General features: G+C 36.4%; 1 protein-coding gene across 1 annotated transcript; it reads right to left on the bottom strand.

Annotated features, from left to right (window-relative positions):
- Positions 1-8,017: 8,017 nt before the first annotated feature.
- On the bottom strand, positions 8,018-11,313 carry LOC18031762 (probable LRR receptor-like serine/threonine-protein kinase At3g47570). The gene is made up of 3 exons (XM_024187866.1): positions 10,626-11,313; positions 8,501-10,513; positions 8,018-8,376 (listed from the first exon to the last, which is right to left on the bottom strand). Exons 1-3 carry the CDS (start codon positions 11,311-11,313, stop codon positions 8,018-8,020), a joined length of 3,060 nt encoding a protein of 1,019 aa, XP_024043634.1.
- Between the last annotated feature and the right edge of the window lie 4,772 nt (positions 11,314-16,085).

Raw genomic sequence — 16,085 nt, 5'->3', positions numbered from 1 at the left:
AATTCACTTAGCTGGTAGCCCATTTAGAGATTGCTAAGTACAGAAACAGCTGGTCGCCCTCTCTCGGAGTTGATAGTAATGGGACGTGGGTCAGATATTCCTTCAGCTGCCCAAATGCTTCCTCGCATTATGGTGTCCACTCCATCTTTCTCCCTTTCTTTATGGTTTGGAAGAAAGGGTGGCATTTATCTGTGGCATTTATCTGTGGCCCGCGAGATGAATCGGTTCAATGCTGCCAACTTCCCTGTAAGGCTTTGCACCTCCTTAGCTGTTCGTGGGGACCTCATTTATGTTACCGCCCGTATTTTTTCTGGGTTGGCCTCGATCCCTCGGTGGCTTACTAGGAATCCTAAAAATTTACCCGAGCTAACCCCAAATGCACATTTCTCCGGGTTTAGCTTCATTTCATACTTCCTCAGCAATTCAAAGGTTTCTTCTAAGTGTTTCACGTGATCCCTCGGTTCTTTGGACTTCGTGATCATATCGTCTACATATACCTCCATAGTATGACCGATCAAGGGCTTGAAGATCTTGTTCACCAACCTTTGATAGGTAGCTCCGGCATTTTTCAGGCCGAAAGGCATTACCCTCTAGCAAAACAAACCCATGTTAGTTATAAAGGTGGTATTTCCTCATCCTGCTCGTCCATGGGTATCTGATTGTATCCCGAAAAGGCATCCATGAAGCTGAGCAGACTGTGACCCGCTGTCGAGTCCACCAATTGGTCTATCTTTGGTAGAGGAAAACTGTCTTTCGGGCATGCCTTATTAAGATCGGTGAAATCCACACACATTCTCCATTTCCCGTTGGCCTTCTTCACCAGTACTACATTGAAAATCCACTCCGGGTACTTGGCCTCCCTTATAAATCCTGCTTTCAACAGCTTCTCCACCTCGGTGTTTATGGCCTCGTACCTTTCCTGGTTAAAGCATCTCATCTTCTGTCTCACCGGCCTCGCCCCTTTCTTGATTGCCAACTTGTGGCAAGCTACCTTGCGATCAATTCTTGGCATGTCCTCGTGAGACCAGGCGAATATATCTGCATGGGACTGTAGGCACTTTACCAGCTCGCCTTTTGCTGTCCCGGCCAGTCCTGATCCGATCTTAACCACTCTGCTCGGGTTGCTTCTGCTTACAACAATCTCTTCTAGCTTTTTAACAGGCTCTTGGCGACCCTTTTTAGAATCTCTTGGATTATCTAGAGAAGTAACCTGTAGTGTCTCCTTGGCTGCTGTAGCATAACAACTCCTTGCCATCCTCTGGTCGCCTTTTACTACGCCTACCACTCCATTTACTCTGTACTTTAGCGCTAAGTAATGCGTTGATATAACGCATTGGCTTATCCTCATGAACGGTCTCCCCAATATCATCTGGTAAGGGCTTCTTTCCTCTACCACGACAAAGTCCAGCATCACCGTTCTTTCAAACGGCTTTGTCCCCACAGTAATCGGGAGTTCAATGATCCCTATGGGAGTTAACCGTCACCCTCCAAATCCTTTTAAGGATGTATTCGTCCGCCCCAGCTTTAAGTCTGAAATCTCCATATCATCTAGGGCTGACTTAAACAGAATGTCAACTGAGCTGCCCGTGTCCACCAGTATTCACCGCAATTCTGTACTAGCTACCAATGCTTTAATCACCAGTGCATCCTCATGAGGATACAAAATATCCTCTTCGTCATCCTCCATCCACATAATGGGAACTTGCCGTACTTTCGCCCTCTTGGCTGCTGGCAAATTTAGAAGCACCTCTTTGCCAGTCATGGCGTATCTCCCATAGTTCTTCCGTGCTTTGTTCGAATCCCCGGCCAATGTTGGCCCCCCTGCTATCACATGGATGGTCGGCTGTTCACGTTCCAGATCCCTCTGAACTTCTTCATCCCACGTATCCTGTGATTCAATGACCGGGGACACTCCCTCTACATACTTGTCCAAGTACCGGTTCCTTACTAAATCCTCCACCTGAATCTTCAGGTCACGACATTGGCCGATAGTGTGACCGTGAGTGTCGTGGAATTTACAGAATTTGCTCTTATCCCGTCGGTGAGCCGGTTTTGTTATAGGGGCTGGAGGGTACAACAGGTCTCGTCCTTCGATCCTCTCATACAATTCCTCTATGGAGATCTTTAATGGAGTATACTGTCTATATGCCAAGCTCTGGTCTACCAGCTGAACTGCTCGGCTATCATGAATATCGTCTCGGGCTGGTATAGTCGCTAGTTGATCTGGTCGCCCAGCCCTGGAACTGATTGCATGTAACGCTCTAGGAGTGTTGTGATAAGGGTGGGTAGCCCTCTGCTTGAATTCTCGTTGCTGCTCCGGGAATGGGGGGCGCGGAGGTTGGGCCCGACTGTGTTGGAACTGTTGTGGTCTCTGAGCCATGGGGTATGGGTGGGACCGAGCTGATATTCCGCCCATAACTGATGATTCCCCAGCTCGCTTTCCCGATCCGCTCCCATTTGGGGCTCTCCGTTCTTTTCGCCTCAACTCTTCCAGCTGTTCACTCTTTATCCTTGCTGATTTCTCCTCTTCGATTTCTATATCTTGCCTCGCCTGGTCATACCCCGCCGAATAATTCTGCACCAAGGGGCTTCTTAAGTTATACCACAACTGGCCGATTCTTACACCTTCTTTTAGTCTCCTCAACCCCTGCGGGTGATTAAAAGCTCCCAGATCTAGCACGGCCCGATGATATCGCTTTACAAAATCCCGAAGGGACTCATGCTCTTTCTGTTTCATCCTCATCAGTTCCATCATATCGTCCTCTGGGGCTACTGTTCCTCGGAACTGTTCGGCCAACTCTTGGCACATCTGCTCGTACCCTTTTATACCTCCTCGGGGTAGCTTGCGGTACCATTCTCGGGCTCGCCTCTCAAGTGTCAGCGGGAACACCCTGCACCTCTGAGCTGGTGTCAACCCCTGCACCCCCGTCATGTTGTTGAAACGCTCAATATGCACCAGAGGGTCACTTCGACCGGAGTATTTGAGGTCGGGGAAGCGGAAATCTCTTGGGATTACTGTACCCATGATCTCGGTTGATAACGGAGATTCTTCATCCAGCATTATCCTCCAGCTCGGGGGCTTTCTCTTGCCCTGTATCTCCTCCATCACCTGCGCCAGTCTGCGCACCTCCCCCTCCAATTCTACGGCACGGTCAGGATCACGTGCAGCTATCTGGTCTCGTTCCAACTCGGCATTGTGTAACCACTGTCTGAGCTCTCCTTCATCAACATTGGCCCCCCGGCCGTTGACTTCCAGTACCCGTCCGGGGAGAGGCTAGTCCCTCCCTTCATCTACTCGCTCTCCTGGAACCCGACCAGTGCTTCTGTGGGGATGCACCCCGTTAGGTTGGTCTGCCGGCGGAGGGATTTCCTCGACTCTACGCCTCCGGAGGCTGGGTTCTGCTCCAACATCATCTCTTCCCACGGGGGTTTCACTATCCCTTCTGCGCTCATCCCTCAGCTCATACAGTATGGTCGCGAGAGTCTCCATTTATTTCTCCATCCGTTCCAATCGATCTTGCATCATCCTCTTTCGGGCTTCATTTGCAATTTCCCGAAGAGTGATTGTCTCTCCAGCTTCGTTATCTTCCCTCAAAGCGTCCTTCCTTGGCACATCTATGTCTAATCGTTCGCTATTTCTCCGATGACTACTAGTTCGGTGGTAGCTTTTTATCCAGCTCCCCACAGACGGCGCCAAAATGTGGATGCTGAAATCTGCTCGCCCTCTGACCGACTAGATTCTTTCACCAACGTTTGTGTTATCAACTGTTGCTCGAACCACTGGGGCTGGAATCACCCTCCTTTCTCTTACTAGACCTGCGTTCATAAAAAACAGATCAGAGACGCCGGTGGTTTTGCCGGCGTAAACCCTCCGATGCCTAAGTTAGCACAAGGTGTTTACGGGAAAACAGTGCAATTTGGATTCAAGAAGTTTGTTCGAAATTGGTAAGAAAATGGCCTGGTTGCAATTTGACAGCGTTTTCCCTCTCTCAGTTTTTCTGTCCATGTCTTCATCCATTTCTTCCTCTTTTATAGCCATTGTCCCACGTTTTCGTTTACCTTTCATCCCTCCTTTTTCGAGTAGTGGCGGCCCCTCATGGGACTCTAACTACTACATTAGGGGCAAACGTGAGGCCCCGCGTCTCCCGTAACGATTCTGGGAAAAGCGCAACTACCGTGATTCTGTGGGATCGTGTTCCCGCTTTTTTGGGGGATGGGTGTTGGCTCGGCATATAACCCTGGTCGGTGTATTTCTCCAGTTGGCACTCGTCTCTGGTCGGCTCGTGTTTGTCCCGCGTTCTGCTCGTACCACTTGGCTGAGGTGATCCATGCCGGTGCTGAAATGGTAGCATGGCCGACCTGATACTTTTATTTACTTAACAGGGCGTGTGGGTATTCTTCTCAGATTTAACACTTTCAATCTCAAAGGCCTCACATCAATAAACTTAGACCAATTTAAAAACGAGAGAAGAAAATAAGCTTCGCCCGTTTCTTCCAATAATGCTTCAGTCAACGTGAAGTCAACGATAATTCAACACAACAACTTACACCGGATTATCCAGGATTCCAATCTCTCCCCAGATCCGTTTCTATCTTATCTACAACTTATTAACTTAATTCCATTTATCACCTATCCTAATATTTTCGACCCAAGATTTTGATAATAATAAGTGACTATTTCATCCGTGAACATATATCTTTAATGGATTTTGACGCAAAATTTTGATAAATATTAATAAGTTAGATAATTCAATCGTTACTCAAATTAATAGAAACCAAATTAATCATTTTTAATCTTCTGTTTTTCTTGTTAGGATTAAGAATTTAATTGAAATCAAATTAGAAGTTGTTTGTTAAATATATGAAGCCTGAAATTTTATTAATTTCAGACCTTTTTTAAAATTTGCTTGTTTGTTTTTTGAAACTTATGTTTGATTTTCAGATATTTACATCTGAATAGAAAAAGTAAATTTTTGTAACTTTTATCTAAGGGGGAAAATGTCTGAATGACAAGTAAATATTATAATCTAAAAATATCTCTGTAAAATAACTTATTTCCTAAATTATAAAATTTAATTTTTTTTAATTTACAAGGACATACATATTAAATAACTAAATTTAGGATTTTTTTATTGTAAAAATAAATAAGATGCCACTTAAAATTCAAATATTTAAAAAAGAAAAACAAACATGTCATTTAGATTTTTGTAATCAGACACATTCAAATTTTAGAAAAATTCAGACCTATTTAGATTTCAGACAAAAAAAAAAATGCTACCTTAGTCAATTTTTAAGGTACACATATAGACCTACTATTAATCTAGAACACAAATGATTCTCTATTTAAAATTGAAGAAACTCTATTCATATCAGTGTTAATAAAATATTTTTTTTAAAATTGAAAATAAATTTGATTAGTTATATTGATCACAATAAAAAAAATAAAATAAAAAATGTACACTTCAGAATTTTTTATTAGAACTTGTGTTTCTTCCGTCAAAATAGAACAAGTTACCTTCAATTTGCTTGCTTCGCGATCTGATATCATGTTAGTTAGAATCAAACTTCGATCTCGATCAAGAATCAAGATCAAACATTTATCTATTGACGAATGGTAAATCCAATGGTCCAAATTTTTCTAGAAAAATAAGACACGGAAGTAATTAATCCCCACAGGACAGATAAGCACCCTCCGAATCTGACAAGCTTAAAATTGCTGCAGATTCTCTCTAATCAATCTGCATCGGAAGAAAGCCTACCTGCCATTTGCCAAATAAATATATTTTATGGGATCCCCTATCTTACATGCATATAAGATACATGTCTCTTACATGAATAGTGTGTGGGTCCTACATATACACTATTCATGTGAGAGGCATGTATCTTACATGCATGTAAGATAGAGTTTGCCATATTTTATTATTTCTCAATCAATCCAATTGTCTTAATTCTTAAAAAAGAAAAAGATAAAAAAAAAATTCAATCAATCGAACCCACCATGATTAATTTTTTTAACGTATATTTGAGACACTTTTTTTTCTTATCACTAAATTCTTCCTTTTTTTGGCAACAATAAATAATGTTTTAATTAATTCTAAAATGATTTTTTTCTATTTATTAATTAACATAAAATAAAAATATATGTTGGTGGAATTTTTTTTCGAAGATGACTATTTATAAAAAGATCAAGCTAATATAGACAACTTGGAATCTAGATTATTCAAACTATTTATGTAAGTCTTTTTTTTTTCTTGGAGTTTCTTTATTCTTTTTATAATAAAAGTATAACTTTGTGATTAATTTTCAGGATTTTGATCAGAAGCGCACAAGATGCATGTCAATTTTTCATTGGATAGGTTGTAGGATGGTGACACGTGTCACTATAATGTGCACGAGGATGCACATATATCAGCCCTCTAATTTTGAATTAGATGTATGAGTTTAATATTTGTAGCTAATGACATCCAAACTAAATCCCCAATTTTTATCACCTTCTCAAGTAAGGATAATTTTGAATTTGTATCCAATTGACCCCTAACCCCTACTCAAATAAATGAAATACCCGTATAACATCGAATTTTGAATAGTTAACTAAAAATTTAGAGGATATTTATGTAATTGATATGAAGATTTATCATAAGAGGGTGAGCTCGAATCTTCACAACTACGGGTACTTGACTTTTCCTTGAAAATAGGAGTATTTTCCTTAAAGCAGTAATTACTTATAAAAAAAGAAGAAGGTAGTTTTAGCCATGCCGCACTAAAAAATGATTTCGATTAATTCTAATATATTTATAACTATGAAATATTATTAGTATTATTTATAATTAAGAAAATCAATATGAAAATTAATTTTTAATGACGACCTCACTGAAACAAATGGACAAACTATTGTTGATCTGTGGTAATATTGTTGCTTGCTGCATCAACCAAGCAAAGAAGCGGGCAGTGGGTTGATGATACAGTGATCATACTGAGGCAATGAGTTCTCTCCATTAGAGGGTATAATTGAACTTTCAGATTCATATAATTGTGAAACAAGCTCAATTAATTGTCTTCCCAGATAGTTGAGCTATGGAGGGGGAGTTAAAACAGGAGCTGTTTGCTATGAGCAGGCCAACTGTTTGATAAAATGCATTAATGAACAAATACTTGGCAAGTCGGCGGTTCTACAGCATGGAAGACACCAACAACAAGGCATGATACTGAAAGGTCTTCAAGTCTCCAAAATCAGAGAAGATCAATTTACAAGATTGAGAGCCAAGCACCAAGGGTCAAGATTGACCGTAGAATAAAACAATAGTGCACAACATACCTCATCATCTTTGCAATCTAGCTACATCAATTCTTAGTCCTTACCAGCCGTAAATAATATACTTGATCTCTGTATGAATATGACGTTGCATTCTAGCTACATCAATAGTTTTTTTTGAACCCTTGGCTTCAGTTTCTGTAAATTAATCTCTTTCACAGTACTTCGGTACTTACGATTTTAACACGACAAACAAAAAAGCATAATTTTTTAATTATTTCACTCTTATATATGTCCCAGTTGTCATTCTAATTTCTTTTTGCTATTTGTGTGTGGAAACAGAAAACAGAGGACAGAAGGCACCCTCGCGATGAAGGAAAGGAATGTTTGAGTCTCCATGGGACTCGAATTTTGTGCTCCAAAAAAAAGTTTGACTTCATATTCTTTGGGGGCAATGAGATACTTTTCTTGAACTTGAAGTTATGTTTAATAAATTAAATCATATTCTTTTAGTGTAGTTTGACTTCTTAGAGTGCAACCAAATCACTATTCTACCTAAACACATGCAAAAAAAAGAAAAAGAAAAAGAGAAAGTATAAAACAAAGGTCATCAGTAGCATTTCTTGGAAGAAGTAAATCAACTCTGCCCATGAAAACAAGATGACTACCACAGTTTTCTCAAGAAAAAAAAATCAAAGGAAAAGATATAAGGTTCTTACACTTATTACATGAATTCGATTTAACTATCAATGAAAGCAAACGAAATTAACTTAAATTTCCGATCCTTTTACTCAATGTGTCTCTTATCTTGAGTAATCCTGTAACAATATCTTTTGCATTAATCCTCTTTTCCGGTGATAACATTGTACACTCCAGAGCCAAGCTAAAGATAGACAACAGACATTGCCCCTTTGATGCAGAATGTTTTTCCTCTCCACTTAGCAGAGTTTTGTCCACAACTTCCACTAATGAAGTAGGAAGCAAGTCATTAACCCAATGCTTTAAGCTCAATTCTCCAACAAAAATTTCATCTGTGGGTTTTTTCTGGGTAAAAGTTTCCATCAACATAATCCCATAGCTGTAAACATCACTTTTTGTAGATACTTCTCCTTCTATGCCGTACTCTATGAATCAAATTAATTTCACAATTAGATAAATAATCAATAACATTTTGATGTGAGGATCGTAAAAATCAATAAGTTGCAAAATTTAAAATGAACTAAAAAAAAAAAGTTGTTTGAAGCAAACCTGGTGCCATATAACCTATAGTGGCAAGGGTTTTTGTTCGCATCGTAGACTCATCCTCTCCACTTAAAAGCTTTGCTATGCCAAAATCACTCAAATGAGCAACCATATTTTCATCCAACAATACATTACTAGGCTTTAAGTCACAATGAATAATAGGAGTTGAATGATCGAAGTGGAGATATTCTAAAGCTGATGCAACGTCAATCATTATGTTCAACCTTCGAAAAATATTCAGCACGTAATTGCTCGAATGCAACCAATCCCCCAAGCTCCCGTTGGACATGTATTCTAGGACTAATGCTTTGAAGTCATCGTTCGAGCAACTGCTGATAACTTTGATAAGGTTTCGATGGCGAATATTTTTTAACACTTCACATTCAGCCTCAAAACTCTTCAATGCGCTTGGACATTGCTGGTGAAACACTTTTATTGCAATCTTCATCCCATCTTCAAGTCTTGCTCTATAAACGGAACCTAAACCTCCTCTGCCAATTATGTTGTTTTCAGCAAAATTATCTGTTGCTCGTAAAAGTTCTAAGTATGAAAATCTTCTTAGTGTTGCTTGTGATGACAAGATACCATCATTTGACAACACTGTGCTTCCCTTTCCACATTCAATAAGCTTAGATTTGAGAGCTAGAGTGATTGCTATTGTTAGAGCAATACTCAATGGCAAAACAATCACAATGAGAAGTATCTTTTTCCTTGATTTATGTTCTGTCCTCGGCTTGCTAACTTTGCATGGTTGGACTTGAAGATTTGGTAAACCACACAATAACTCATTTCCCACAAATGACTCAGCTGTGAAGTTGGCAAAAATTCCTCCACTAGGAATCTCACCTTCTAGTTTATTGAAAGAGAGATTTAACTCTCGAAGGTAAAAGAGTTTCTCCATGGATGTTGGAATAGACCCAGAGATTTTATTATTTGACAAATTCAAAACTTCTAAACTTATCAAGTCACCAAATGATTCAGGAATTGGGCCTTCCAATCTATTATATGCTAGGTCCATAATTTGAAGATCTTTCAGTCCTCCAATTGTGGCTGGGATATCACTGGATAAGTTATTTTTTGATAAGTTTATTTCTAGAAGCACCTTCAAATTTCCAATGTCTAAAGAAAGAGGACCAACCAAGAAATTTGATGAAAAGTCAAAGAACAAGATGTATTTTAGGCTCCAGAAGGTTGAGGGAATAACAGAAGTAAACCTATTGGACCCTAAGTAGAGAGATTTCAGAGAAGTGAGGTTACTTAAGCATGAAGGTATAGATCCTGAAAGCTTATTGCCAAATAAGACCAATTCATTCAGCCTACCTAGATGGCAAAGCTCATCTGGGAATGAACCTACCAGCATATTGAATCCAAGATATAAGCCTTGGAGTTTCTGTAGTAGGCCGAGTGTAATTGGAATTGGTCCAGTCAATTTATTGCGTTCTAATACTAAGGTCAACAAGTTGCTTAAATTGCTAACTGCTTCCGGAATGTTGCCACTAATACTGCAATTGGCGATGACAAGTGTTTCCAAAGACTTAGAAAGATTACCTATTGAACTTGGAAGGATACCGTCGAGTGGATTGCCTCCTAAGTTTAAGAATCTTAATTTCTTGCAATTTGCCAAAGCGGAAAGAAAGCTCAATTTTGAGGTTGAAGATTTCAAGTAATTATTAGCCAAGCTGAGCCTCAAAAGGCTTCTCAAATTACCAATTGTGTTTGGAATGAAGCCCGAAAATGTGTTCTCTCCCAACGCTAGAACGGTGAGCTTAGAAGCATTGGTGATGGAACTAGGAATGGTTCCAGAAAATCTATTATGTGCCAACTCAAGAAACTCAACAGTTGGAAGTGAAAGGTCTATTCTTGATGGTAGACTTCCACTGAGAGAGTTATCCATGAGGATAAGTACCTTCAGTGTTGACATGTTGAAGATTGGAGCTGGTAACACACCAACTAGGTTGTTCATTCCAAGCACTAAAGCCTCTAGATTTCGAAGATTAGCGATTTCGTGGGGTATCTCACCTGGCAAATTAACATAGATGCAAAAAAATCTCTGTTACAAGATCTTATCTAAAGTATTCAAGAAAAATAACAAGTGAGAAATTAAAATATTTACATAGTATTATGAACATACCGTGGAGTTTGTTGCATAATAGAGATATCCCTTTGAGCATAGTCAAGTTGCCGATTTCTTTTGGTATTGCACCGGATAAATTATTGAACTGCAACAATAATATTTGCAGAGTTTTGCACTTTGATAAAGCAGAAGGAATTTTGCCATGAAACATGTTTTTTTTTAAGAAAAGGGCTTTCAAATAAGGAAGATAGTTGCAAATATTTTTCGGAAGCTCACCAGAAAATCTGTTATTGGTCAAACGAATTTCTACTATTGAAGACATGTTGAAGACGAAGGAAGACACCGAACCAGAGAGCTGGTTATCAGTGAAGTCAAGAAATTTTAGCGTATGCATTGTGTAGATGGAGGAGGGAACGTTTCCAGAAAGCTTGTTATGACTAAGATTAAGCGTTGTGAGTGAAGAGAGGTTTCCAAGTTGAGGAGGGATGGTGCCTTGTAGATTGAATTGAGAAATATCTAAGGCTGCGACTCTATGGCTATTGACATCACAAGTGATGCCAATCCAGGTACAAACAGAGGTATTCGAGGTCCAATTATGGGCAAAAAGGTTGGTCGGATCATAAATTATATGATCTTTCAGGGCAAGAAGAGCTTGTTGGTCTGTGGTAATATTGTTGCTTGCTGCTGCTGCTGCTACAACAACCAAGCAAAGAAGCAGGAAGTGGGTTAATGACACAGTGATCATACTGAGACTAAAGTTTCTCTCCCTGAAAGATTGCTTTGTTTGTTAGCGGTTAATTTGGTAATGCAAGGTGTTTCGATTGCTGAACATATATATAATGCAAATGTCAATCTCGTGGTGTTTGTGATTGTGATTAAGCAAGACTGGAAGAGATGAACTGGCTGGTAGTATTCACATCACTCAGTGCCCGTCAATTAAGGTACTTGTTTTTTTGTAATGGCGCCATCTCATCAAGTCAAGAAGAAAATGATGCATTAGTTTTGCTATCAATGCTCAATTGTTATTATCTTCTTTCTTTGGCGAGTTTGCTGTAGCCACAAACTTCCATTTTAGATAATTGATTCTACAGGAAAGTGAATAGTATAGAAATTGACATATTTGTCTTGTATTTGTGTTTGTGTGAAATTAGAATTCTCTCTTGATATAATTTTTCTGACTAAATATACTTACATGATTGATAGTTAATAAATTAAAATATAATAAATAAGTAAATATTGATTGTACACAAATAAAATTACATTTGTTTCAAAAAAATTTCAGAACTCAAATATTATAAGATTATAAGAGAATCCTTTCCATGAGAATGAAATTTTTATATATTTCTTTTCGTGTCTTCAATTTTAAATTTTAAGGACCTAATGATATAAATTTGAGTTGTCAAATATTGATATTTTCGTATTTAATACTATATTAAGCATTAATTATTATATTTTTTTTAAAGGGAGGGTATATGCACCCATAAAAAATGCTGTCGCAGAAGTTTTTAGTTAATTTTTTAGTAAATCGGAAAAAAAATTAATTTTTACATGCTATAAAAATTTTATATTGCCAAAAAATAACCGCAATAATTCTTATGGACCGATTTTTCTTTGACATCCACTTCTGCAAGCACCCTTTCTCTTCAACTTCTCCTTTTTTTTTTGCACATAAATTTGATCATTAAGGTTATTTTCAACAACCAAAAAGTTAAATGAAGCAAAAGAAATGAATTAGTTTTTCAATGGAGATCATCAGCCATTGCCTTGTTAAAATGATATCATTATGTCGAGTGGATTGTATGAGTATAATATACAAGTCAATTGTTATTATCTTCTTTCTTTGGCCTTTTTTGTGGCCACAAACTTGCATTTTAGATAATTGATTCTACAGGTAAGTGAAGCGTATAGAAATTAACATATTTGCGTGTGCGTGGGATCAAGATTCTCCCTTGATATGATATTTCTAAGTAGATATACTCACATGATTGATAGTTAATGAATAAAAATATAATAAATAAGTAAATATTGATTGTACACAAATAAAATTACATTTGTTTTAAAAAATCTTTCAAATATTTTAAGATTATAAAATTTATATATATTTATATATTTCATTCTATGTCTTCAATTTTAAATTTTAAGGACCTAATGATATAAATTTGTGTAGTCAAATATTGATATTTTCGTATTTAATATTATATTAAGTATTAATTATTATATTTTTTTAAAAGGGAGGGTACATGCACCAACAAAAAATGCTATCGCCAAAGTTTTTAATTAATTTTTTAGTAAATTGGAAAAAATCAATTTTTATTTGCTGAAAATTTTTTATATTGCCAAAAAATTAATAACCACAATAATTCTTATAGACTGATTTATCTTTGCACCCACTTCTGCAAGCACCCTTTCTCTTCAATTTCTCCTTTATTTTTGGCACATAAATTTGTTAAATGTTCTTTACTCTTTCTCCAGTTATTTGAAAATTAAGGCTATTTTCAACAACCAAAAAGTTAAATAAAACAAAAGAATTGAAGTAGTTTTTCAGTGGAGATCATCAAGCATTTATTAAAATGAAATCATTATGTAGAGTGGATTGTATGAATATAAAAAACAAGTCATTTTACTTTCCATAAAAACCAAGAGTTGAAAGTCAAAATTAGAATTTCAGCAAGAGTATTTCCATAAAAACCAAGAATTTCCATAAAAATATTACTGCTATTGTTTATTGTTTTTTTTCATCATTTTAGCAACTGACAAGTAAATTTCAAATGATGTATCACTCATCAACATTGTTGTAATGATTGCAATTGTTAGTTAACTCATTCTTCCTAATTTTTTTATATATTTTTTTCTTCTGCAAAACTACCATAAATCAAAGGTGTCACAATTTAAAAAAAATAAAAAAAGCATCTAAAATCATCAAAACCTAACTACAATGATCATGGTCATAACCTGTATATTTTACAAAAAAAAACTGCAAGTCACTTGCTCTTGCTGTACACACACCTGTGCCATATAACATTAAAGAGGGTCAATTTTACTAGCAATGAGATTCCTCTGCTTCATTTTATTCTCTGTTTGCCATTCAATATCCGCAATGAATAAATGAAGAGTTTATTGTAACAGTGTTTTTTTCAATCACAATATTGTGTTACTATTAAATATTCATCATAGGAGCCCAGGCTCTTTTCAATTATACTATACTACTCACAATCATAGAAGATCATTAAATCATCTTATAACATTAGATTCCTTGAGAATAAGCATTATAGTAAGCCACCAAATCTAGTCTTTGTTAAATTGGCCCTCCTTTCCACTAAAGCTAATGTAACCAAAAAACTAGAGCCATCACAGCTGGATGGTCTGGACGACAGTCAGATTTTGTGCGCTGCTTAATCTTTTTATCACCATCACTTAAGGCAGCTACCTCAACTCTCTATATAGGTAACATCTATAGTCAAGAATCAAACAAAAAACAAAAGGTTTCCTCTTTCTTTCACTTGAAGTAAAAGCAAAAGCAAATCATGAGTTCATTAATCGCAGTACTATAAAAGAGTTTAGTATAAAATTCAGGTCAATAATAAATTCTAATCCAAAACACTGACCTCTTTCCTATGTTTGCATCGTATTAGTTTTTCTTTTTCAAGAGAAAAATCTTCTTCTCTTACCCATTTTTCTCGGAAAAAATAAAAGAATTTTGTGCATTCATTAGCTTTTGTTCCACATGAATTTAAAATGCGGATATCACTCAACCTTTAGGAAAAAAGGGAAAAAAAGATGAAAAATAGTTTATTAAGTTTGGTCTTTTAGCAATATTTCAAAACACCCACATATGAAAATCAATAATTATGTATACATAATGTACCTGCATTTTAAAATACAAATTTGAAATTATAAAATAAAATTGTAAACAACCCAATAAAAAGTGAAAATTAAAATAGTAATTTATAAATAAATAAAAAATAATAATGAAAATCAATAGCCTTGTTCAATTTGTAGAAATGTATGCCGGTTAAATGGTGCGAAGCCAGTGGTCATCATTTTGAGCAAAACTGCAGCCTAGAGTTAAAAATTTTGTGTCTGAAATTAGCAGTACTAGATTAGTATTTACGGGTTATCAAGCAGCAAATAAAATAGACAAATAAAATAGACAAGTAAGAAATAAAACAAAAAAATAATATGTGCATGTGTAATTTACTTCATAAATATTTTGTTTATGTTTATTTATGGTTATTTATAATTACCTATTGGTATGCTTTTTTTTAATCTTTTTTAATTTCTTTAAAGATTTTCATTCTTGCCCTCAGCTTGCAAAGGAAGTACTAAATTACTAACCCTACGGCATCCAAACTTAAAACTGTAAGGACTAAGGAGAAATCTCAATCAAGTAAAACAAAAATTAAAGAAAAAAATTCCCAATTGGATTTTGTTTTCTTAAACTATAGTAATCGATAGAACATGCCTTTTTGTTTTCCCCAAATTTAACCCCGTATTTTCTTATTTTATATTTTGTTTTAGTATTCTCAAACAATTATTCCGATAATAAAAACTAATCTGCAGATTTTTTCATAGGTCGATGAAGTTTTGGTTGTCAAAGTTTGAGGCTTTAAGAAGCCCAAAAAAAAAAAAAGAATAAAGAGATAGCAAAAATGTAGAGCAGAGCAACATCGCGTTGTGTTTATTTAAAAAGGAAAAAAAACTATTTTTATTGGCATAAATATTATTGTATTTTTGCTTATCCATCAATTCCAATGTTACAGTACGTACGATTTGCATAAAATAAAAAGTTTGCATGCAACAAATTATTCAGCGCGCGTAGAGAGGAGATAGCAATTAGCAAATTACTCTACAGACTAGTTAGCTTTTCACTATTTGTGTACTGTTTTAAACCTGATAAGAGTATCATTAGGATTTGTTTGGGGATAAAAAAGGAGATTAATTAATTAAGAAAATGGAATTGTTGGTGGGATTTGCTGAAGAGTTATGTGCACTCCTCATTTTTCTCCACCACTCATCTTACTTGTAAAATGCAATGACCAAACTATCCTCACCAAAGGCTAGACATGTACTTGTGTATTCAAAGGCTATTTTGGGAAGACAAGCATAAAAAATTATAAAGGATAGTGAGCAAAAGAAGGAAACGGAAGAGAGGGGGAGGAATAAAAGAGGGGAGTGGGGCGTTACCTAGGGAACATGGCTACCTGCTTCTCTATTATGTTTCTTTAGGAGGCAGAAGGATTCGGCCAAGCTAAAAAAAAAAAAGAAATTCATTTTCATATTGGGATTGGGTTTTATTTTTGAGCTTTTGAACTTTATTTTTTGTTTTAAATAGAAATTATTTATTTTTATTATGGTAAACCTATAAACTGACTTGAGCGTCAGAAGGTTCACGCCGAAAAAATTTCTAGTGCCTCTTACCGTCTTTTGTGATTTCAGGTATTCGTAGGTTAATCGCTAGTGATTGCAGGACATCTTGACAATTGACCAGCCAATTCTCTACCAAATAAATTTAATGCT

This window comes from Citrus clementina, unplaced genomic scaffold (assembly GCF_000493195.1).
Source record: "Citrus clementina cultivar Clemenules unplaced genomic scaffold, Citrus_clementina_v1.0 scaffold_9, whole genome shotgun sequence".
NCBI classification, from domain to species: domain Eukaryota; kingdom Viridiplantae; phylum Streptophyta; class Magnoliopsida; order Sapindales; family Rutaceae; genus Citrus; species Citrus x clementina.
The sequence above is the reverse complement of the archived record's forward strand: the minus strand, read 5'-3'. Positions and strand labels throughout refer to the sequence as shown.